At 39.3% G+C, this 23,854-nt stretch overlaps 4 protein-coding genes and 1 long non-coding RNA gene across 12 annotated transcripts; 3 read left to right on the plus strand and 2 right to left on the minus strand.

The window, feature by feature from the left end:
• Positions 1 to 1,734: 1,734 nt before the first annotated feature.
• On the plus strand, positions 1,735 to 7,966 carry LOC140800294 (uncharacterized). 4 transcript variants are annotated; one of them, XM_073154994.1, is made up of 4 exons: positions 1,735 to 4,221; positions 6,416 to 7,097; positions 7,243 to 7,450; positions 7,543 to 7,966. In XM_073154994.1, exon 1 carries the CDS (start codon positions 1,772 to 1,774, stop codon positions 4,007 to 4,009), a length of 2,238 nt encoding a protein of 745 aa, XP_073011095.1. In that variant the 5' UTR covers positions 1,735 to 1,771; the 3' UTR covers positions 4,010 to 4,221; positions 6,416 to 7,097; positions 7,243 to 7,450; positions 7,543 to 7,966. The 4 variants fall into 4 exon arrangements, with proteins under 4 accessions (XP_073011095.1, XP_073011096.1, XP_073011097.1 ...); XM_073154995.1 differs by having other exon boundaries at positions 7,561 to 7,966; XM_073154996.1 differs by having other exon boundaries at positions 7,585 to 7,966.
• LOC140800295 (inactive TPR repeat-containing thioredoxin TTL3-like) lies at positions 5,309 to 8,942 on the minus strand. 3 transcript variants are annotated; one of them, XM_073154998.1, is made up of 6 exons: positions 8,047 to 8,942; positions 7,603 to 7,798; positions 7,157 to 7,329; positions 6,722 to 7,055; positions 6,441 to 6,630; positions 5,309 to 5,511 (listed from the first exon to the last, which is right to left on the minus strand). In XM_073154998.1, the coding sequence occupies exons 1-5, from the start codon at positions 8,940 to 8,942 to the stop codon at positions 6,481 to 6,483; spliced, it is 1,749 nt and encodes a 582-aa protein (XP_073011099.1). In that variant the 3' UTR covers positions 5,309 to 5,511; positions 6,441 to 6,480. The 3 variants fall into 3 exon arrangements, with proteins under 3 accessions (XP_073011099.1, XP_073011100.1, XP_073011098.1); XM_073154999.1 differs by having other exon boundaries at positions 5,309 to 5,531; XM_073154997.1 differs by having other exon boundaries at positions 5,309 to 5,536.
• Positions 8,943 to 10,955: 2,013 nt separating this feature from the next.
• On the minus strand, positions 10,956 to 12,748 carry LOC140800132 (succinate dehydrogenase [ubiquinone] iron-sulfur subunit 3, mitochondrial). Its single transcript, XM_073154795.1, has 5 exons — positions 12,569 to 12,748; positions 12,401 to 12,526; positions 11,784 to 12,022; positions 11,471 to 11,680; positions 10,956 to 11,118 (listed from the first exon to the last, which is right to left on the minus strand). Exons 1-5 carry the CDS (start codon positions 12,731 to 12,733, stop codon positions 10,956 to 10,958), a joined length of 903 nt encoding a protein of 300 aa, XP_073010896.1. The 5' UTR covers positions 12,734 to 12,748.
• A 365-nt stretch (positions 12,749 to 13,113) lies between these two features.
• On the plus strand, positions 13,114 to 23,085 carry LOC140799650 (uncharacterized). 3 transcript variants are annotated; one of them, XR_012111045.1, is made up of 5 exons: positions 13,114 to 13,486; positions 13,702 to 14,788; positions 15,384 to 15,948; positions 17,023 to 17,200; positions 22,846 to 23,085. It is a non-coding gene; the product is annotated as an uncharacterized lncRNA (long non-coding RNA). The 3 variants fall into 3 exon arrangements; XR_012111046.1 differs by having other exon boundaries at positions 17,023 to 17,126; positions 22,827 to 23,085; XR_012111047.1 differs by having other exon boundaries at positions 17,023 to 17,126; positions 22,849 to 23,085.
• On the plus strand, positions 17,733 to 19,647 carry LOC140799649 (uncharacterized). The gene has a single exon (XM_073154058.1). It carries the CDS (start codon positions 18,135 to 18,137, stop codon positions 19,416 to 19,418), a length of 1,284 nt encoding a protein of 427 aa, XP_073010159.1. The 5' UTR covers positions 17,733 to 18,134; the 3' UTR covers positions 19,419 to 19,647.
• Positions 23,086 to 23,854: the final 769 nt, after the last annotated feature.

Here is a 23,854-nt window from a genome sequence, read left to right on the forward strand (position 1 = left end):
AATATGTCAGACATGTTCAGCAACATTTGATCTGCTTACTTACCACTTGCCATCTTTGCTCCCCTTCTTCCACACATACCTCCATATCACCCTCTTTTCAGGCCAAATATACAATTAGTCACATGAGAATGCATCTTTTCCTATATATGATAATCAAAGGGCTGTCCTTGAGATCCCCAACTCATTAGAATATGAACTGCAACCATTATAGGGTGCAGGAGAAAACAATTATTTTATTGGAAACAATGCTAGCTGCCTTGGCTAAATATCTTATACCAAAAGCATTGGAGCAGCCCATTGCGTTGCCGGCTCGTATGTCAGACGGCTGGAAGCCCCGCAACCTGCAACATTGCCCCATAAACATAGGACCACATCTCCACTAGTATTGCTTCAATTGGCCACCTTGGATCTCAGTGAGGCCCACATCAAACAGATGGTAAAATCTGAGGCTCGCAGGCAATTTTCTTGTTCAAAATTGTTGGTTTTGGGTTGTCCTTTTAGGTAGGTCATGAAAAAGGAGGGCACCAAATAGGTGTAAAGGAATGAATGGTTGGTTTGAGGAGTTGGAATCCACTTCAGAGCTTGATGCCTTTTGAGCACACCTGTGTCTATGAATGGAGACACTGCACTTTGCTCCAAGAGCCTCCTCTCTTCTCTTCTCTTCTCCTAGCTTTCCTGCGTGGAAAGATTGGAGGCCACTGTGATCAGTTCATCATTGGTGCCTGAGCTCAAAATAGAATAACCATACATGGCCCCCCACCTCCCCCTCTCCCCCATTATTGGTTTCTCTCCAAGACAAAGAATCCAACCAACCAACCCACCGTGACACTCTACTAACCATCATCAACTAATCAAACAAAGTTAGTGGGAAAGAGAAAGTAAACCACATACGATAAAGAACATTTTGGCCACTGGATATAGTCGAAAAGATTATTGATTTAATTTATTTTTTTTAAATGTACATTTAACATCTTATCTTTTCAACTATTTGCGATTCTTATCTTAGTTTCAGATTGTTATGGAATAATACTAAAGACGAAACCATCATACGCTAAAATCAATGTGTGACAAAAATGATGCCACATGGAGTCATGGAGAGCATTTTAACTATGGACAATATTATAAAGGATATATAATCCTTGGAAGTACTACACTACGAATAGGAATAATTTGTTCACTTAAAGCATTTTAATTACGCAGATTGGTGATTAATCCTGGGACGGAGGTGGCTCCATCACCTTTTTTGTTTCTTTTTTTTTTTTTTCTTTTTTGGTATAATAAAGGCGGAATCTTTGACAAAATTATCATAGTTCATGCATGTCACCTGTCAATATAATTCGACATCGGAGCTCAATTTTGTACGACTACCATATGATTACTATATTAATGCATTAATGAAGCATGGTTCGTTGTCCACGTGTTGCATGGTGGTGGGCACTTGCATGGAGTTGGGTGTCCTATTTGATCTCCTCACTCATTATTAGCTTCCGCTTCCCCCGTCGTGGGAACTCCATGTGAGATTTATTAGGAAGATCCATTAATATGGATAAATGGGGCTTATTCACGGATAAAATCCCCCATCCACTTCATGGGCCTTATCGGACCCCCCCTGCCCATCAACTGGGCTTCTTCCAGCCCGGCCCATTAGTATCTACGTTATCATCTGATCGTCTACAACATTGGACGCACGGATTAATTACGTTCGGGTACTTGGCTTGCCCATTGAAGAGCCCGAAAACCGCTGCCCCCCCCCCTCCCCCACCATGAACTCATGAACTCCCTTCCTTCTCCTTCCACCTCCGTTTGCGGCGGCGGCGCCGCCCACCACCACCTCGCGGAGCGATGCGTCTCCCTCCTCCTCCGCCGCCGCAGTCCTGACTCCTCCCTCGCCGCCGCTTTCACACCTGAAGCAGCCTTCCACGCCCTCGTCCTCTCCCAGTCCCACCGCCACGTCTTCATCTCCTTCCTTAACTGGGCCTCACACTTCCCCTTCTTCTCCACTTCCCTCCTCCCCCAATCCCTCGCCCTTCTCCTCCTCCTCCGCTTCCGCCTTCTCCCCCGCTCGCTCTCCCTCTCTCGCCACCTCGCCTCCAGCTTCCCTCCTCAGCCCCTATTCTCTTCCCTCCACTCCTCACTTCCCAAACTTCATTCCCCGCTTCCTTCCTCCTACTCCCCCTTCGACCTCCTCGTCAAATCCTACGCCTCACTCTCCCTCCTCCCCGAGGCGTTTACCGTCCTCTCTTTGACCAAAGCCGCCGGCTTTTCCCCCTCTTTGCTCTCCTACAACTCCATCCTTGACGCCATGTTCCGGAAAAAGAGCTCCTTGGATGCCGTCGGGGCGTTCCTCACCGATATGGCCAAATCTAGAATCTCCCTTAACGTCTACTCCTACAACATTTTGATTCGTGGGTATTGCTCCAGGGGCGATTTGGCTCGTGGGTTCCGGTTCCTGGACGAAATGGAGCACGCCGGATGCTCGCCGAATTGTGTCACCTACAATACCCTTGTCGACGCGTGCTGCAAATCGGGGAGGATGGAGGATGCTTTCGAGCTGGTGAGATTGATGAGGGTGGGGGAATTAAGGCCAAATTTGATTACATACAATTGTTTGGTTAACGGGTTGTGTCGTGAAGGGCGGTTGGAGGAGACCCACAAGGTGCTTGACGAAATGACGAGGGAAGGATTGTCTCCTGATGCAGTTACTTATAACACAATGGTGAACGGATATTGCCGAGAAGGTAATGTACATCAAGCTCTCCTCTTGCATGATGAGATGGGGCAGAAAGGGGTGGCGGCTAATGTTATTACCTATACTTCGCTGATTAGCGTGATGTGCAGAGCTGGGAATTTGAAGAGGGCAATGGATTTCACTGCAAAGATGAAGGAGAGAGGGCTTCAGCTCAATGAGGTTACGTTTACAACATTGATTGATGGTTTTTGCCGCAAAGGATACTTGGATGATGCCATACTGATCATGAAGGAGATGAAGGAGAGCGGGATTGCACCCTCTGTAGTGAGCTATAATGCTCTTATTAATGGGTATTGTACATTGGGAAGAATGGATGAAGCCTTGGAGATAGTTCAAGAATTGGAGGGAAAGGGGTTGACTCCTGATGTGGTGACTTACAGTACGATATTGAGTGGGTACTGCAGAAATGGAGATATGGAAATGGCGTTCCAATTGAATCAAGAAATGCTTGCAAAGGGTGTCTTGCCTGATGCCATCTCGTACTCATCTCTCATTAGGGGTCTTTGTGAGGTGAGGAGACTGGATGATGCCTGTGAACAGTTTGAGAACATGCTGCGTCTTGGTCTGCGCCCTGATGAGTTCACATACACGACTCTCATTAATGGCCATTGCAAAGAAGGTGATATGGCTAAGGCTCTTGTCCTTCATGATGAGATGATAAGTAAAGGTATCCTTCCTGATGTTGTAACTTATAGTGTACTTATAAACGGCCTCAATAAAGTAGCTCGGACAAAGGATGCAAAGAAACTGCTGTTCAGGCTGTATTATGAAGAAGCGATTCCAGATGACATTAAATATGATGCTTTAATAGATTGCTGTCAAAAAACAGAGTTCAGGAGTGTGGTGTCACTTTTAAAGAGTTTTTGTATGAAAGGATTGATGGGTGAAGCTGATAAATTATTTGAATCAATAATAGAAAGGAACTGGAAGCCTGATGGAGCTGTATATAACATTCTTATTCATGGACACTGCAGAGGAGGAAATCTGCAGAAGGCACTACATTTACATCAGGAGATGTTACAGGCTGGTTTTGTTCCTAATGCAATAAGCACTATACCTCTTATTAAATGCCTTTCTGAGGAGGGAATGAATGAGGAATTGAATCAAGTTATTCAGGAGCTGTTGGTAGATTGTTCACTAACAGATGCTGAAACCTCAAAGGTTCTTGTTGACTTAAATCACAATGAAGGCAACATGGAGGCAGTATTAGAAGCTCTAACTAGAATGGCAAAGGATGGGCTCCTTCCAACTAGTGGGTAACTCCAGGCAATATATCTATCCACAAGGTTGCTGGAACTCTATCGTAGTGGAATCACATGACATCGTCATGCTCTGTTGGAAGAGCAGTCAGAGCACTTTAGCATCATGCAAAGGTTAAATATCCTCTTCTAAGGCAGGCTGTTCACAATCAAGTTCGTGTTCTTCAATCCTAAAGATTGAACTCATGTCTCTGGCTGGTAACTTGCTTTCAGGTAATAACTTAAATAAATGCACTGCCATTGCATATTGCTCTTAAGACACCTGATGATGACTGATACCTTTTTGACTTCTTTGCATTTGAAAATTACTGGATAATAATAAATAGAATACTTTGTTGCCATAAACTAGTTTATCCATTTCTATACCACCTACATCTTTCTATAGTTATGACATTGTATTGAAATGAAAAGATTAGTGTGCATCTATGTGTTGCTGACTGCACTTCTATGTTCAACTTCTCCCCCAATTTTATTGCTATAATTCACAGAGCAATCAGTATCTATATGTAGATAGCAAATGCGTCGTCCAAATTAGTTCCCTTTTGAAATAATTCTGAAATGGCTAAAATCCATTGTTGCTCGGTGGACAGCTTCCGATCGAAGTTCCTATCTTCTTAGATAGTATATTAGATGTATGCTTGGGCAGTATTGAGATTTATCAATGTTTGGTCATGTAATTTCTAATTGTGCAAAGTTGAGACTAGATTGAACTGAAAGCAAGAAGTCACCTTAATTAGTATTCAGCAGCAGCAGCTGCTGCAGTTGGCTATTAGTTATAATTACGGTGACCTTAGTGGCATTATTATCGTCTAAAGAGATCAAATGTAGAAACAGCAGAAAATCATAGTAAAGTTAGAATTAATCGGAGCACACAGACCATCAGATAAATGTTTCCAAGACTTCACTTATACTTATAGATGAATTAGCCTTAGAAATGAATAGGAGGAAGAATCGTGTTCATATGATGAACCCATTTCTAATTTCAGATTGGCCCTTAATTTCCATCAACATGTGATAGGTAGAATATTATGTTACTGAAGGTATATACTCCTGCTAGAAAACCCTGAAGCTAGAAAAAGAACAATATAAATTGGGTGAAACAATAATGTAATTTCATGATAACTGTAACAGAGTGTTTATAGGTATTGTTACTAAATTATGATTGATTATGCGTAGAAGCGAAAGGAACAATATTGTCTGCAAAATCTCATGCGGCAGAGCTGCTTCCTTCCGTTAGATTGCAATTTTCCATCTTTTGACTGGTCCTGTGTGATTTCCCAATCAATATTGCATATTCAACTGCCAAGTAAAGCATTCTCGATATTCTTACCCAAAATCTGCTAATATGTACATCATAATCATTACATCTTTCTTAACAAAAATGTTTTTCTAGGACGGACTCACAAAAACCAAACTTTTCAGTAATAAGAAGGACATTGCTGGCAGAGTTGCTCCAAGAAGGCATTTTCCCACTTTTTCCACTTTGAATCTTCATTGGATTTACTGAAAACCAACAAAGTAGACTGTCCTGCCATTTTAGTAAAAGAATATACTAAGCTCAATAAATTATCTTTTTCTGTAAAGAAGCTTTATTATACAAAATGCTTTTTGTTCTTGAAGAAGATTGACTTGATTATGATTAGACAGATATCAAATGTTGCCCTAATGGATTAGAAAATTAACAGCACTTGGTTGCTCGGAGGACCAGATACATAGTTCAGGGCATGAGTTTTTCTAAAACACAAAATCATGATGAGATTTAAAATCATAAAAGTTTCAACAAAAACTTAAAAATCACAATCTCAAAGTTAGAACAATCTTAGAGAAAGCTTTGATTATATTTGAAGGTAGATATTAATGTATTTTATTGAATGGAATAGAATGGATTTTATCATTTTATGAAATACTAGATCACATTTCTTAGTAACTCCATTTAACTGCAACAGAGTTCTTCACTGATGCAAATCACAATATTTGGTAAATGGTAGTCAAACATCTAGCAGCTGACTTGATAAACATACTGTAAATATGAAGTTTTAACATGGATTAAACCTGAGCCTATTCTCACGCCCTAGGATAGTACTGAAGCTATTCGCACGTGGATCAGACCTCCTTTTTGAAGTTCAGATGGATTTGAGCAATTCTGCTATTGAAATAAAAGATTGATATAATTTGATTTAACATATTAATATAGAGAAATTCTTAGACAACCTACTGAATTTAGGTTGCGTTTTATCTTTTCTAAAGTTGAATGCTCGTTGGTATTTTGATGCTCAGTGATACCAATAAATCTCATGTAGACAGAGGCAGCTTAATTGTTGTGTTGTTAGCAGAAAGTTCTCTTGAAGAGTCAAAATTGGTACTATGAGAGTCAGTCGAAACTAAGAATATTTATGAACTGATGCAGGGTCATAGCAGAGAAGAATTCATACCACGATGGTGCGACGATGATCAAGATCAATAACAAGAGCATCAGGACTGAGGTCTATCTTTTTCTTCCTCATTCTGCTGCTTCTTGAGTTGTGCTTCAGCTTCAGAAAGGGCCTTACTCACCTCCTCATTTTCTGGCATTTCTTGGATTAATACTTGATAATCCCTGATAGATGCTTCCCATCTTTCCAACTGAAAAAAAAAACAATTACTTGAACTTCAAATTGGATCTCCAGTCTGTATTGTTCAATGCATACATACCCATGTAATCAAGGACAGTTACCTTGGTATTGCAATCTGCTCTCCTGAGACGAGCTTTGCTGTATGAAGGGCGGACAGCAAGGGCAGTGGTGCAATCTTCAATGGCCCTTTCATAGTGACCTAGCTTGGAGTGACAGGCAGCCCGATTACAAAGGAGAACGGCATTGTGTGATTCTTTGCCAAGGCCCTCTCCGTACGCAATGCATGCCTCAGCAAACTTGGAGGCCTTGAAGAGGTCATTGCCTTTGGACCGTGCCAGTGTCACTGCTCTCGTTCTTCGGATCACAATGTTTATTTCTCGGTTTCCTGGGTCAAGCTGAGAGGCCATTTGAGCCACTGTGACTGCTTCCTCAAACCTTCAATCCATTAAAAAAGCTCAAGCTCTAAAACTTAATCAGGTATGATTATTGGAAACCAGTTAATATGCCATATTTCCATATAAGCGTATGAAACTAACCTCCCTGCAGCCATGTCCACTTGTGCTCGAATCATAAGGACATATCCATTCTCAGTATAACCAAAAAATTGTTTTGATGCATCAAGGTCAAATTTTGGCGCATTATTGAACACTGAGTCTGCCTCATCATGCCTTTGAAGCTTCAAAAGAGCCTCTGCTTGCAATGCAAGGACCTTTTAAAGCATCACATGATCAATATATTAGATGTGGCTCAACAGTGGCACGTGCAATAATTTCGTGCAGCTCATGGAGCACTATATTCTGCTCAACTTAAAGGAAAGCAAATGTTGAGAGGTAATTTTAGTTTCAATTTTATGAGATCCACGATTTTATGTGATACTGTAACATGATTAGGAAGCATCTCTTACATCTTTGTTGGTAACAAGAAAATATCGAACTACTAGTTGTTGGCGCAATTAAAATGCTAGAAATATGAGATGCAATACCAGTGGAGCAGAATCAGCACCATCGGAAACGGCAGCCTGTGATTCCTTCAACACAGTGATCCAGTCCTTTAGCTTACGGGCATCATTGCATTTGATGATCCGGCTCTTAACTGACTGTGCTCGTGAGATGTCAAGGGCATTTGCTTCTTTCAAGGACTGCTTATAGTGATGAATGGCTTTATCAGGTTCTCCCAATCTGAAAGTTTTTTAGAAGAATGTTTTGTGTTCGTCAAAATGAATAGAAACTCATCTGTTAGTTTCTTTCATGGAAGCAAGTATATAGCAAGTATATATTTACACTTTTGTAAATGACAAAAGATTTGATTGTTCATTTAACATATCATGGTTTGAAATTTGGTTGTCAGTTGCATCATTTTCTTCAAAAAGATATTAGAAGAATCTAAACCGGAGCAAAAGGTACTTCTATATACATCATAATAATACCTGAGGTAGAGAGTAGCCAATCTATGATGAGCTCTGTAGTAGAAAGGATCAATTCGAACAGCTTCTTTGCACTCCCCTACAGCCTCAAGAAACCTTCCCATGCCAGTCAAAGCAGCAGCCTTATTACTCCAATATGAAGCCTTCTCTGGATCCATCACAATAGCTCGATCATACAAAGCCAATGCCTCTGCAAACCTCCCTTGCTTATACTCTTCATTACCCATCTCCTTCAACTCTTCTGGATTCAATCTCCTCGACAGAGCTCGGCATAGTTCAGGTTTGGTCTCCTCTTCTTCTTTAATAGCAGGTGGTGCATTCTTAACTATATTACCCATTAATCCATTAGATAAAGAATGCTTGTGATTGTTCGTGGCCTCGTTTTCCATCTTTAACTCCTTTGCTGTCTTTGGAAGGTAATCGAGCACGTTGCGGTTGGGTGGATTAGAAGAGTTCTGATGGCCCCGGAGATTGCCCAAGTTGCCGAAAACCATCACATTGCCTGAGGATGCCCGGACTAAGGTGCTGCTTCCTTTGACTCTCTGGTGGTCATGGATCATCTTGTCAAGGTCGGCGGCAACGCCGTTGTACATCGACGGCGGTGCCGGCGTCAGTGCATTTGAGTTGGGTGGCGGCCGGCGAGTTATTGCCTTCTGAGTATTCACCGCCGGAGTTTTTGCCGGCACCAACGACTTGCTGCCACCCCCTGGAGATGGCGGCGGCAGGGTGCCGTCGTTGTCAGAGGCCATGCACCTTGGCGCATTCACCGATTTCGTCGAGCCCGGCGCATCGGGCTCGAACCGGGGGATCGAGCTCGTCGAGGCCGACCGGCGGCGGCGGAACATGCCGCCATACATGGCCAGCACGCCGCAGCCGGACGGCCTCTTCTCGTCGTCCATCTTGACACAAACGGCTAGCAGTAAAACAAACGATTATAGGAAGATGGAAACTCGCATGGTAGGAGGATTTAAGGGGAGATGTTTGTGGATTGGAATGTAGGAAAATTTAATTAGTGGGCATTCACGATCTCCTGCAGGGTTGTCAGTTGGCTTGAGAGATTTGTACATCAATAGCTAGCTAAAGAGTAAACTAAAGTAGGTAGGGGGGAAAAAAAAGGATGGAAAAGACCTGGGATTGCTTGGATGTGAAGAAGAGTACAGTACGCATGCATAAATAAATCAATAGATAAAGCTAATAAAAAAGCATTGCGATCCTGATAATTCCTCCAATCAAAATTCTCTCCTGAAGTCTCTCTCAAGAAAACCCATCTTTCCCTTCGGCTACAATCTTCCACCATCTTTCTTACTCAAGAAAATTATCTCCTAAATTCTTTTTTATCATAATAATAATAATAATAATAATAATAATAATAATCCTTTATCGAAATATAAAGAGGGGAGTGAGATCCGGACGGGCGAGGAATGTCGATCTCTGCTGAAATTAGAAAGAGTTAGTTTAATCTTTTTGTCCACTTAATTTTCTAAGTTTGGAAGGCCGAGTTTTAGACAGTCAGTGGTTGTTAACATCTTTTAATTTGGGGTAAAAAGAAAATAGTTTGTTATTTATAATTCTTTTTGGGGGTTATTTGCACAGAGTGATCATGTGCAGGTCCTCACGTAGGAGTGGGTGCTTCTCACGTAAACAAACAAACAGCTGGAATTTTGCAATCATCTACGCTTGTCTTAATTATATATATATATATATATATATATATATATATATATATATACTTATATTCCAAGTCGTCGGAGTTAAATGGATGGGACTAAGTGTGGAGCTAGTGGACATTCTTTGAACGACCCATTAGGATATGATCATATGATTCAAGCTTGTAATATAATATGGTTGGGTCCACGTGTTAAATACTAGAGCCATAATGCTCTAATGGTGGGGACTAATTAACAAGAAATAATAATAATAATAATAATAATAATCTATTAGTTGAAGTTACCTCTTATTTCTCACTTTTATTTAATTGTTCACAAGAACTGCAAGTTTTGAGGAAATTATATCATTTGGTAGATTTAGGGATAAAAATTATGTTACTACTAGTTTTTATATACCGCATCATTGTCCTTAGTTGTATTAGATATTAAAGTCAAGTCAGTTCTTCTGATGGTAGATGTATTAGATATTAGAGTCAAATTTTTAATAGATAGATAGACAGATAGAATATTGGTATTCTATTTAAACTTTTAAAGCTCTGGATTAATTGCTTATCTAATAATTTTTTAGATAGTAAATATTCTCCACTAAATGCTAACAAGTAATTATATGGCGTGCACAATGAAGGTCAACTTGATAGAGTGACGTCTCATTAAATGCATATCCCTATAGCACCGTGCACAAATAACTATAACTTTATTACGATTGACGTGGAACTTGAACTTAGAAATAGTGTAAGCTCCTATGACTGGTGGTGAGAATCTTAGAGGAAAAATTCTCCCCAAATGAGCTTTGCTAAGTGATAGTTTTTACCATAAGCATAATATGCGTATGTTTTAAACCTCTTGGAATTGTTTATTTTCAGTTTAAAAACTTTTAAATTGATTCAGTAACCTAATACTTTTTTTTAAAATTAAAATTAAAAAAAATAAGACTAACTAATTAAGGAAGTGCTAGCTTTTTTTCTTAAGAATTAAAAGAACAACAAAAAAGAGAGGTCAAATTACATAACTGGCTTTTGGTCTGGTTGGTGGGGGAACAGTGAACAACCATTTGCTTCCACAGTTCTCATTCACACTTGATCCAATCAATCCATTGAGGTGTGAATGTTATGACATACATAAACATATTGCCAAATTAAAGAAAAGAAGATGAAATTAATTTCTTCTAAAAATATCTGAAGTTTTTTTTATCAAGACCAAGACCCAACTCAGCTTATAACAAGGGCTAAATTAATTCAAAGAAGCTTAGTAATGGAGTTGATGTGCAGTTCTCATAGAAGAAATAGCCCTCGCTGGATCCAAGCTCTTTGGGCAAGTAGCAGTGCAACTCTTTATAGTTCTGCATCTATACAACCTTTTCTCGTCTTCTGTTATTGCCTGTATCCTCTCCTTGGCGAAATCATCACGGCTTCAAAACAATTTGAACACAAATTAAACCTCATATGTATTAGTATGCAAGCAAAACTAGCTAGAATTAAATAACACCTGGACTCACTCCATCAACTAGTCTATTTTTCATTTCACTCTGTTGACAAAAGGAGCCCTAGAGTGCATAAAATCTACTAAAAAGAGGCGTTTTAGAGGTTTTAAATAGTTAAAATTATTTGTACAAACCTGAATACCTCTTTCTTTCAGTTAGTGCATAAATCTACTTTACTTGCAACCTAATTTTTTTACCTTATTTAATATGTAAGTTATGTATAAAAATATATAATGAAACTTAAATATGTGTAAAAATTAAGGAGAAAATGGTTACCTACCTATCTGAAACCCATCGATAAGCATGCAATAATGCAGCCGGGCCTATGAACTCCTCGGAATTCCACCAGTATGCAGGGCATGCAGAGCTGCAGCATGCACATAGAATGCACTCGTACAGCCCGTCAAGCTTCTTCCTCTCTTTTGGCAATTGGATGTACTCTCCCCCCTTCTCCGGTGGCTTCTTCGTCTTCAACCATGGTTCAATTAACCTTCCATGCAGTAATGCATTCACATTCTAACATTATGATTATTGATCATAATCGAAGAGTACTCATTATAAAAACAAACAAACAAAGATCATGTCATATATACTTGTATTGTTGGTAGAAGTTTGTGAGATCCGCAACGAGGTCTTTAATGACGAACATATGAGGAAGGGGAGTGATCATGGTAGCTCTGGAAGTGTTGGTGTCGACTGGCTTAAGACAAGCTACGGTGTTGACGCCGTCGATGTTCATCGAGCACGACCCGCAGATGCCTTCTCGGCATGATCTCCGGTAGCTCAAGCTCGAGTCTTGCTCTGCTTTGATCTTTTGAAGCACATCTAATACCTTCACGTTGTAGCATAACATACAATTATTTTGATCAAACATAGTTTGTATTTTATTTTTTATTATCATTAATTCACTCCTTATCCATATTCGATAAGTTAAGAAAATTGCGGAAATTACTACATTTCAAAATTAAATTAGGGGTCTTTTAATTGTTTCAAAATTAAAAAAAATAAGGTTTTATTTTAATTTTTTGTATGCTCCTTCAAAATTTATTATTTAACTATCAATTAAGTGTTTTATGGAGTATATATATATATATATATATATTTAAATATCAACTTTAGAGGACATATTCACATACTAAAATATAAATATGAGGTGTTTTTGATAGCTTTAAATTAAGTAAAGCTATGGATGTTTAACTCACGTACGTACCATAGGGCCACAAGTAGTCAAGTCAACGTGATAAGATTGGAGGAAAGGCCTGTGAGGCTTATCAGGATTCCACCTATAGATCTGGAACTCCTTTTTCGCCGCCTTTGCTTCTTCTTCTACCTTCTTCTTCTTCTCCTTGTTCGCCGCCGTTCGCTCTCTAAGCTTCGCGTAGTTCTGGATGGCTTCCTCTGCACTCTTCCTTGCACCTGGATGGCCTTTCAATATTGGGAAGTTGCTGTCCATTTGCTCCAGATCTCCTCCTCTGGCTAACTTGGCCACCTTTCCGACCCCATCCTTGAACCAGTTCATGCATGGCCCTCTTCTCCTCAACATCTCGATCTCCTTCTACGTTATTTTTGGCCTTTAGGGTGATAAGATTAGCTCATATCTTGTCGTTTAAATATGTTTTAAGGCTTACAGTGAGTCAGCACCGTAGAAGTAGAGTTTGACACGTGTATGGGTCGACTGACACGCATGGAGGCGTCAGTTCATGCACATAAGTATGAAATTTATATATATATTAATGCTTGGGCCGTAGTTGATGGGCCTGAATGCTAACCACATCTTTGCTAGGAGTCACGAAATGTGGTCGTTATGCGGGTCTCACTCATTCCCGCGCCATCACGCCGTGTATACGTGGCATGTTACATCGTACCAAAGTATAAATATGTATATCCATTTTCATTCCTCTTTCCACTGACCTCGAGCTCGCCCCCGGGCACCGACCGACCCCTTCCCTTCTCCTCTTCGCCTTCGTCTCGTATCGACCAGAAAAGAGGAGGGGAGAAGAGATGGGTATGGGGAAAGAGAGACGGACTCTTATGCTTGTTAACTTAGCTTCGATCATGGAGAGGGCGGACGAGGCGCTTCTCGCCGCCGTGTACAAGGAGGTCGGCGCGGCGCTTCGACGCCACTCCGGTTGGGCTCGGATCCCTATCTCTCTTCCGATCCATCGTCCCGGCTTCTTGTTATTCCCTCGCCGTCTATATGGCAGTGAGATATAACAGGACCCGCGTCATCGCTCTCGGGGCCTTCCTCTGGGCCGCCGCTACGTCACTTGTGGCGGCGTCGGACGCTTTCGTCCAGGTTCGTTCTTGGATTTGATCTCCTCTGGTTCCTACGTTGTGGTGCTGAATTGTGTAGTTCAGTTCCTCGCTGGATTGATTTTGGATTTGTGTTTCGCTTTTGGGGGCGTGGATTAGAATTTGCACTAGTTTGTTGATTTGAGTAGATATGAAGCATTAGGACAATATTTTGCTGCATTCATCCATATTCTGATTTTTGTTGTATTCCTTGTGCAGTCTTATTTTTGCAGAGATTGTCCCTGAGAAATCAAGAACAAGTATCTATGCCCTGGACAGATCTTTTGAATCTCTACTAGCTTCATTTGCTCCACCTGTTGTCGGCATTCTAGCTGAGCGTGTTTATGGCTACAAGACAGTACCATATGAAATAAGTGGGAATACTAGTGTTGAGACAGACAGCGAGAATGCTGCTTCCCTTGGCAAGGCACTTTACACTGCCATAGATGCCACACTGTTGCTTGGTCTACTCCTTCCTTTACAAAACCTACCCCTGGGACAGAGAGAGAGAGAGAGAGAGCAAGGATGGATACTCTGAAAGCAGCAGATCAAGTACGGGAGTCCTCGAGAAGTGGGAGACCACTCTGAAGTTGCACCTTGTGAAGCAGACTTGTTAGGGGAAGACAGAAGCATGATTGATATTGCCTATGGAAGGGAAGACTTTGATGCTGACGACAATGATAAATGTGAACTTCTACAGACCAGATAGAATCAAGTTTAGCTGTCAGATGTATGGATTTATGCCGTTACTCAGAATTTTTCAGTCAGAGTAAAATTTTCTATCAGGCAGTTCTAAAGCAGAGGCTGTCCAGTAAGAACTGGTGAAATTGTCTACTTCCAGAGCATTTTAAAGTGAGATCCAGTTTTGGAGGATCGAGTAGAAGGTTCCTTGAGAGAGAGGGCAACAGGAAAACTAATATGTGGTCTTTCGGGGTGGGCTGCGGTGGGTGTGGGAGAGGAGGGTGTTTATAGTAATGAGAGTCTAAGACATGATAAAGTTTAATTGTGACACAAACCCTTGCACAAATTGTGATAAATGGAGGAAAAGATCTCTACGGATACTAAAAAGTTGGGACGAAGGATTAAATTCTGGTTGTTGTCATCGTTGGGACACACGATACATGTTTCTCTACAGCAAGTAGGTTGGATCACTGTTCAGTTGCTGTGAAGATTAGTAACTGTAATGTGGACATAGGAGTATAGGACAAGTCAGTTGAATAAAAGATCGGAAAGCAGGTGATAACGTTGTATCCTATGCAAGTATGAGAACATGCCAGTTGAATAAAGATAGAAAAACAGAAAGCAGGTAATAGCAATTGTTCAGTTTGTCTATTTCTTTGAAATTTCCTTTGTAAATTAAATGTCTGGATTTTTTTTCCTTCCTAATAGAAAGTGGCTATTTCAGTGTTAATGCTTAATCAGTGGTTGAGCTGCATATATCTGGTATCGCATTGTTCAGCTTGTCTCATGAAATTGGATGATGGGGGACTCGATGCTTACTGTATTACTTTCTTCCTAGAGGAATTAGGTTCCTTTGTACCCTACTTCTGGCTTGATACTGCACAAAAAGCATCCAAACAGCCCTTTTGGATTTGTTTTTCGTGCTAATTATTCTTGTAACTGTGCGCTCTTCTGTTTCACCTATGCAGCCTGAATACCATGTAATAATAATTCTGTTGTAAAAAAGGCCCTAAATGGGGATGAAAAAAGAGTTTGTCAGAACAGTTGCCATTGTTCTCATAAATGATTTCATCTATTTGGGCCTTCTATTTTGATACTCATTGTGTACTTTTAGTAGCTTAATTCGTTCAAATAAATGATGTATCTTTTCAGGGTTACATGATTGAATGCCTAATGCAAGTCTTTTGGTCATAGCTTAAAGAAATGATGCTTCTTTTCAGGGTTACTGCTGGCTGTGCAGTATCAAAGAAATGATGGATCTTTTCAGGGTTACACAGTTCCTTTCTTCATCTTAAAATGCTACTACAACCAGCGTTGGAAAAACAACTTCACTCATGCACTCAATGAAGAGAAGATTTTGGATCAGCTTTCAGGCTACTTCGATTGAAGTCAATTTCTTTCTCACTTAAATTACAAATTTGTGGCAGTTGTTGATATTGCATACCCGTCCATGCAATCATGTTACGTTTAGTGAGTGTGATTGTAGGAAAAAGACCACAAACCTTTCCACTTTGGAGATTTGATTCATGCATTCTGCTCTATTACTCTGTTGACATGCCTCTTGAATTGTTTACTGCACATTTATGTCATGATTTCATTCTACTGATTCTGTTAATCTCTGACATGTTACTCAAGTGAATATTTGTGTGCTATATTTGCTACAGGATGGGTTGTCGGTGAAGAGAGGGCTCAAAAAGACTCCCACATGCACCCACGACATCTCATGTGGAGGACCATCATCTTTCCATTCCTTGTTCTTGAAGGTACTCACACTGAAACCAACATGTAAGTCTTCCTTTCACACTGCTTCATATGCATATACATCGATTCCTTGCTGTTACTAGACAAATTCTTTTTCTTATTCTGATTCCTATCCATTCAATTCATGGCTTTACTGGATTAAGCTTGAAAAATAATAAGTAGGATCACACTGTGAACCAGATTGTGGCCCTAATCATGGCTTAGAAATGTTTAGATCTAGATAAGTGCCATGCCTATAAACAATGCTATGAATTATTTACAAGGAGATTAAAAATTATTAGATTTGTTGACTGGGGTCCATGAGAAAGCCCAACTACATCCATGATGTGATCGATCTACCAACTGACTATTGTTTGAATCCACCACCTGTTGATTGTCTTCACATCTAGTGGTCAACCAGTACAATTTCTTCTATGTAATCCAACTTCCAGCGAAGATGCAAGCCAACCCAAGTGGAGTGGTTGAGGTTTCCTTCTCAGTGGTATTATAACCGCAAACTTGGGCACAACTTTGGAGGTTGAGCTCAAGTTTGGTACACTTTTTCTGAATTTTTGAAATTACAAGAATACACCTATAAAAAGGTGTTGGTATAGGAGATTATAATAGGATATGAACTCACAAACTAGGGTAGTTTTCTTTTAAATAAAATAAAATTAAGATCAACCCTTCAAAGATGAGTGAAGCATAAAAAAGAACAAGGAGTAGCAGAAACCCACGAGTTCTTCATCTTTCATGGAATCAATCACAAGCAAAATGTCTAACAAACTATGACAGAGGCATTAAAGATAGCACACCTGAATGGCAGAATGAGTATGAATGAGCTAAGACACTTGTTTCAGGGAACACATGCTCTACTTCTCCAGTATGGAGAGTGTACAGAGAGAGTGAAAAGAATGTAGCTTCATAAGTAGAATTTTGTCAGTGTAAAGCCTAAAATGTAGCTTCATTGTGCATGATCCATCATTAACTAGATGCTGGTAAATATATTCCTCCTAATACCATATATAAGTTATCCATGAATAATGATCTCTCTCACCTGGTTTTGCTTTTTAATCCACAGGAATAATGACTAACTCTCTGTCCTCATTAAACTCCCAGTCTTTTGTGACAGAGTTGGAAGCCTTCTTTTTCACGGAAAGTCATTGCAGCAGAGAGAAAAATAAAGTGCGCCAATAAATTCCTTTCTGCTAACCAGAACCAAGGTACAGTGGATCAAACAGCTTGTGCATCCAATCATCCAATCATCTATAGATAAGAATTCTCACCTTCTTCCTAGGTAAGAACACAGACGACTACACTTATGTTATATTACCTTCCTATTTTAAAAAAAATTTAAAATTCATTCATTGATTAGCTATCTATGGCTCATTTTCCTATAACTTGTCGTACATAAACGTTTATATTTTTCTAATTTCTTATTATAAAACATACTAAGTTTGTACCTATATTATCATTCACATAATAACATAATAATATTTATTATTAAACACATGTATTTTGATTTTAATGTCTCAAAAACACTATAATGTTATCACCATTAGTTTTCTAATAAGTAGTTAATTTATAAATAAGTTAAATTAACTATATATATTAAACGACTTTAATACCCTTGAGTAGCTTTTTTTTTTAAATTGAGGTAAAAGCAAGAGTGGATCAGATTTTTAAGATCAAATTAAGAGTATTTTTTAATTTTTTAAAATAAAATATTCTTTATTTTGTTAGCCGTTATTAGTTGAAATTAACTTATAGTGTCTTTTGAGATATTAAAAATAAAAGACAAGAGTAGAATGATAAATATTTATATGGTAGTGTGAGTGATAATAAAAGCAAGACATAAGTTGTTCTTAATAAATTTCCCCTTTTTAAAAAATTGTCACTGTTGGATATAACCCTATTTCCTAATTACTATCTTAGGAGCGGATCTAAGAATACTTTGCTACACTATCATACTTTGCTACACTAACACAATGGCCACTATGGCTTACTCGCTGGCCATTTACCTCTCGTCTCCAGTCGACCCATCCTTCTTCCCCCTTTCTCCTCGGTCAACGCGGTTTCCTGGCTAATACTCTTCGTTCTCACTCCCCAATCTCTCACTGCTCTCTCTCTCTCTCTATACATATATATATATATATAATATAAATCCATCTCAGTGCACCTTCAGGTCTCTTCTACCTTCCTCAGCAAGAACCAAGCTTTGGATCGCAGGTATGGCCTCTCTCTTGTCTTCCACCACCCTTCTCCTCTTGCTCCTATTTTTCCACATTACTCTCTCGCTTTCGCTTTCCCCCTCCTCCTCTACCTTTGTATCCCAATCCCAAAAGTCGAAGCTTTCGAATAGAAAAGGCCTCCTTACCTCCAAGGACGAAGACGACAAGCCAATCTCAGTCTCGAAGTCGCCGCCCCTCAAGAAAAAGGCCATCTTGGAGCCGAAGAAGAACCAAACCAAACCCAACAAACCGATCTCGATCTCGAAATCCCCAGATCTCAAGAAAAAACCCATCTTGGAGACGAAGAACCAAACCAAACCCAAAAAGACCAACTCCACCTCCATCACCATTTCCTCCTCCGCCGCCAAACTTAAGCTCACCAAGCTCGGCAAGACCTTCAACTCCACCAAATCCGCCAATCCGATCAAGTCCGCCAAGTCGAACACCACCAACCCAGCCAAGACCCAACTCAAGAAGCCGCTCAATTCCACCTCCAAGCCCACCAGAACCTCCAAAAAGGACATCAACCTCCCCACCAAGAACACAGAGCGCCAGCCTTGGCTCGACGAATCCGACGGCGAGGATCTCATCTCAGAGTTCAGCAACCTCCCCCACCGTCTCCAGGAGGCCATCGTCCCCGACCTCGAGCGCCTCTCCACGACCTCCAGGGTCTACCTCTCCGCCGCCAACGCCGGCATTGCTAACGGCGTCAAGCCCTTTCTGGGCAACAAATTTGCTCCCAAAATAGCCCCTTTTGCGTCCGCCCTCTTTCTCATAATGCCCCTGCTTCTCCTCACCGCCCTCCTCCGCTTTCTGAACTCCTACCTCTCCCTTCGCCGCCTCCTTCTCTTCGTTCAAGCCTACCTAGCCATCTACTTCGCCACGCTTGCGCTCACCGCCCTGCTGACGGGGTTCGAGCCTCTCAGGTTCTTCTACGCCACGTCGCCCTCGTCGTACACGTGGACGCAGGCGGCGCAGTCGCTGGGGTACGTGGTGTACCTGGTGCTGCAGATGATCGACCTGGTGGCGGTGTTCTCGTCCTCCGCCGGCGAGGGCGGGAGGGCTCTGGCCCTCGCCCAGATGGTAGTCGGGCTGGCGGTGGGCTTGCATTACTACGCAGCGGTGTTCCACCGAGCAGTGACGAGAGAGGCGCCCAGGGCGAACTGGCGCGTGCACGGGATGTACGCCGCGTGTTTCCTCGTGATCTGTGCGTGCGCACGGGCCGAGCGAAGGAAGAAGACGTACGTTAGCATAGGAGGGGAAGAGGACGGGAAGAAGAGCTAGAGAGTAGAGTGGATATTTTGGGAAGGAAAGTAAGGGGAAAATAAAAAGAAAACTTTTTTTTATTCCTTTTTATCCTTCCTTTTGCGTATGGGAATTCTGAAACTTGGAGGTCCTTTTTGTTTTTCAAATTTAGAATTTAAATTTGTTTAGCTTATGATGTTGAGAAGCTGTGTAATAATATGCGAGGAATTAAAAGTTTTCTGGCCCTGGGGGAATAAGATTCATCAAACAGTTTCTTAATTTAGCAATTTGATTTGAGAGTAAGTACTAATTGCCTGCTAGAACCAAACATGATTCTTTCCTCCTTTTCATTTATTTTCTTTTTAATAGTTTTTTTTATTATTAATAACAACACTAAGAATCACTACTTCAGATTATAAGTTCAATTTAGAGTTAATATTTAGTTGTTCGTTTCTTAGGATAATTAATTAAATTTATCTAATTTACATATCCCACGAGCTCATAGATGAGAGTTTTTTTTTATTATTTTAAATATGCCTACTCGAAATAATAATTTTTATTAAATATAAATTGCTCACTCACTAATTATTGAGAAATTTTATATATTATAAATTACTGATCCAATTAGCAAATATTTTAGTAGATTTAAAATTTTTATATATGAACAATTTTTTATTTGAAGTGCATCGAGACTCTAAACAAAAAGTTTAGAAGGGTAAGTTGGGCCAAAACTTACACTACCATTGACCCGAGAAGTCACAATGTTAACTTATACAGCTCCTCGTTGAATCCAATCTTCCTCTCTCATACCACCCTTAGTTTAGTTTGACCTGTGTTGGTCTGAGGTTGGACACTAAACTCATGGCTCGAGTTTATTCGGGTCGGATCTAGGATTTTCTCGAAACCCGAGCCAGTTGCATCTATGGGAAGTGGGCCCGACCCACTTAACGTGTTTGCTGGGCCAATTTGTTTTCTACTCACCGACACACAAAATAAAATCAATGATTCGTTACAACCAATTACTTATTATATATATATATATATTTAAATTATTTATAAATAACAGACAGTTTGAGAGATATTTGCATAATATTAGGCTCAAATTATAAATAAATAAATAAATATATTTATGTATAAAATACTTTTAATTAGATTACTATTGTTGCAAGCCAAATATGGAACGATACGTCTGTAGGATGATTATGAAAATTTATGTGATTGTAGCCTTATGAGATAGAGTTATAATAACTTTAGTTTCACGTCAATCGGATATCTGATAGAAAGATATAATTAAAATAGTGAAGCAATGTCATAACAGGGCAGAATAGCAAATATCCGACGTTGCGGCGGTCGTTGGAGGGTGACGGATGGCAAAGGGTGGTGGTGGATGGACGTAAGATAGGTTAGCTGCTGGAGGTGACGGTGGCTATGAGTTGGAGGTAGAATTAGAGTTTCTAACTTAAATTTAATAACTACGATAAAAGATAAGGACGATAAATAATGCAAGCTAAATAAACTTAATTTAACTTAACTTAATATTTCTTCCATTCAATCCCATTGATAAACAAAGAAACCCAATCCCTTGATATATAGATGTTGGGTATAATAAGTTATAATCGGACTAGCTTTAAAGGCTTATACGACTCGAATTAGAACTTACCTTAGAGACTTACATAACTTAATTGAACTTGTCTTAATGACTTACATGACTTAACTAGACTTACCTTAAGTACTTATATAAGAGATAAAATCCGAATGATTCTCGAAATGATTCTTCGTTCTGCCACGGATAGAGTCCGAATATGAAGAAATAGTGAATAAGAAAGTTGTAAATCAGAATGTCTTTAATCTTCTCCAAGTGGTTTCATAATATTTGATCGTTTGTGAAATATTCTTCGAATATTTCCCCGAAACTATACAGAGTTAAATTAGTTAACTAATAAATTCTAACTTAATAAGACTCTAATTAAAATAAATAAGCAGATAAAATAACTAAGACTCGTTCCATCGAGTCCAATCTCCCCCTTAATGTAATCTGATTTGACCTAGGTTGCGTCAACTATACTCTCCCTTATTAAAATTCTTTTTGAAGTTTGACCACTAGATCTAATTTCAGTCAATAGTCAAAGTCCACTTTAACCTCTTGAGCTACTTCTAGGCTGCTATGACCTAGCGGCGAGCAGCCTAGCAGTGAGTACAATGATATATATAAGTATGGGCTTGGGTTGTACTTGGGTCTGAGGCCTTCCTCAATGTCTCTCTCTCTCTCTCTCTCTCTGTCTATATATATATATATATACATATATATGGCCCATTAAGGACTTTAAATGGGGCTTATATCCGTGCAACTCGAATACCGGGTTTCTATTGGGCTACAGTGGATTATTAAATTGGCATAAGAAGTTTTGAGCACTTTTGGGCTCAAGATTGCATTACAAGTCGCCAAAATTTGCCAATTCAAATCTTCCATTTAACCATCTCAATTAATTAACAACACCTAATGCCAGTTAACAGAGGAGTATTTCACATTTGTGGTAGATTTATTACTACTTCCAAATATTCTTGCATTTGGCCATTAAATCAAACCACTATATACAGATACAGTGAGGGTCCTCAAGTGGAATGAAATGAAATGAATTGCCCTAAGTTCGCATTTTGTACTGGTATGAAGTAGCTACTGAACGGCAGTAGCTTTTACATTTATTATAAAAAGTATTTTATTTTTAATTTATTCTGAATTCCTAGCTATAGGATAAATAAAGAGACAAGTAGGAACGGGATCTCATAATTCGGTAACTTGGCTTTTAAACAGGTTTGGATTTAGTCTAATTAGATTCTAATTTAACTATTCAATAGATCACGTTTAGAAATTTTTGATTCATTTAATTAATAAGTTGTACTTGAGATTACATTATCATGACTTAATCCGAACTCGACCAATTGCTACCGTTAAGAGAAGCTACCTTTTTTATTTATAGGTTAGATAACACGGTCAATCTTTTTACAATAGTTCTAAACCATATGTATATAGCCTCAGATATAGAATCAAAATTAATGTCCAAGTGAATTAAATCCATGAAAGTTGAAAAACAAGTTAATTAAGATTTGAACTTTGAAGGCAAACACTATAAAGAAGTTAACTAAGATTTTACAATCTTAGACATTATCTCCACTTTGTTGATATGTGAGGATGCTTGATTATCAAACTGTTTAATATTTATGTTTAGGCTAAATAATTGGATTTGTCTGAGATAAAACTGAAGTCCAATCTCATACAAGTTGCTTCAAACAAAACAACTTTCTTTCAAATGATACCCTTAAATTAGCTATGATAGCATTAATGAGCATAAAGCATGTTATTTTTGTAATTGATAAATTTCTTCTGGGGACAAATATTTTATAATCTCAATGTTTACTTCGATGTATCTTCTGTTTACACTGTAATAGATTTAAATACAACTTTCAGCAGTTGGCGATCACAAAAGACATACTGATGCTATCACTGATGCGCTTCAAGATTGTATCCGATTGCAATTTTGTTAGCAGTCACACAGAAGAAGAACGAGTCGATGAGTTCTTAAGCTTCAGGCAGAGATTTATAAGATGTGAGAACAACATGCCAAATGATGAGGATCTGCATATAAAATGGTGGCTTATGCATTCATAAACCACCACATTCTCATGCCAAAAGCTTGTGGAGAAGAGCCCAGGCGTCTGATATATATATATTCTTGGTTTAGCTAAAGAGAGCTTGTTTGGATGGCATTGTTTTCATTAATGAGGTCTCTCTGTACGTCTATCTAAAGGTCTCGACGTTTCCTTGAAACAAACATAATAAGGTTCGTGATTATGATGAAAGACTGGAGAAGAGATGGATACGTGCGGCTTGGATATATTCAGAGAAGCAGCTGCGAAGCATGGTGCATGGAGATGTTTACTGGTGATGTACTGGGAGACAGCAAGCCAAAGTTAAGAGGTGAATAGGAGTTAAAAGAGGTTTCAATTTATGCTGCTATATATATACTTGTATAAAATGCTGTTCATGTTTTAGCTTTTGAGGGTACACTGTTCTTGTATGTTTTTTGTTGCTTTAGAAACTTCCCCTTCCCCTTTTGTTCTCTCCAAAGATCAAATTAAGCTGGATTAAGCTGTTCTTGCATAGCTCTGCCAACTTGTATAGATATATATTACCTTTGATTATAAACATAGTCATTATTCATCAACAATCACTTAAAATAATACACAAATATTGCCATTTATGACAATGCCAACAGTAAAGAAAGATTAAAACGAACTATATTGAATTTGGATGTATAGTTTCATGAATTAAGCTTTTTCAAAAAATCCGTTTGTCGTCTACCAAAATAAGCATATTAATTTTAATTTAATTGTGTCCCTGCGTTTCCGTTAATCAATCGCACGACAAGTGACATAAATAGTCTGAATCGTAACGCATATTTTTGCTATATAACTGC

The sequence above is a fragment of the Typha latifolia genome, chromosome 13 (genome assembly GCF_019914945.1).
Source record: "Typha latifolia isolate L0001 chromosome 13, TyphaL0001v2, whole genome shotgun sequence".
NCBI lineage: Eukaryota > Viridiplantae > Streptophyta > Magnoliopsida > Poales > Typhaceae > Typha > Typha latifolia.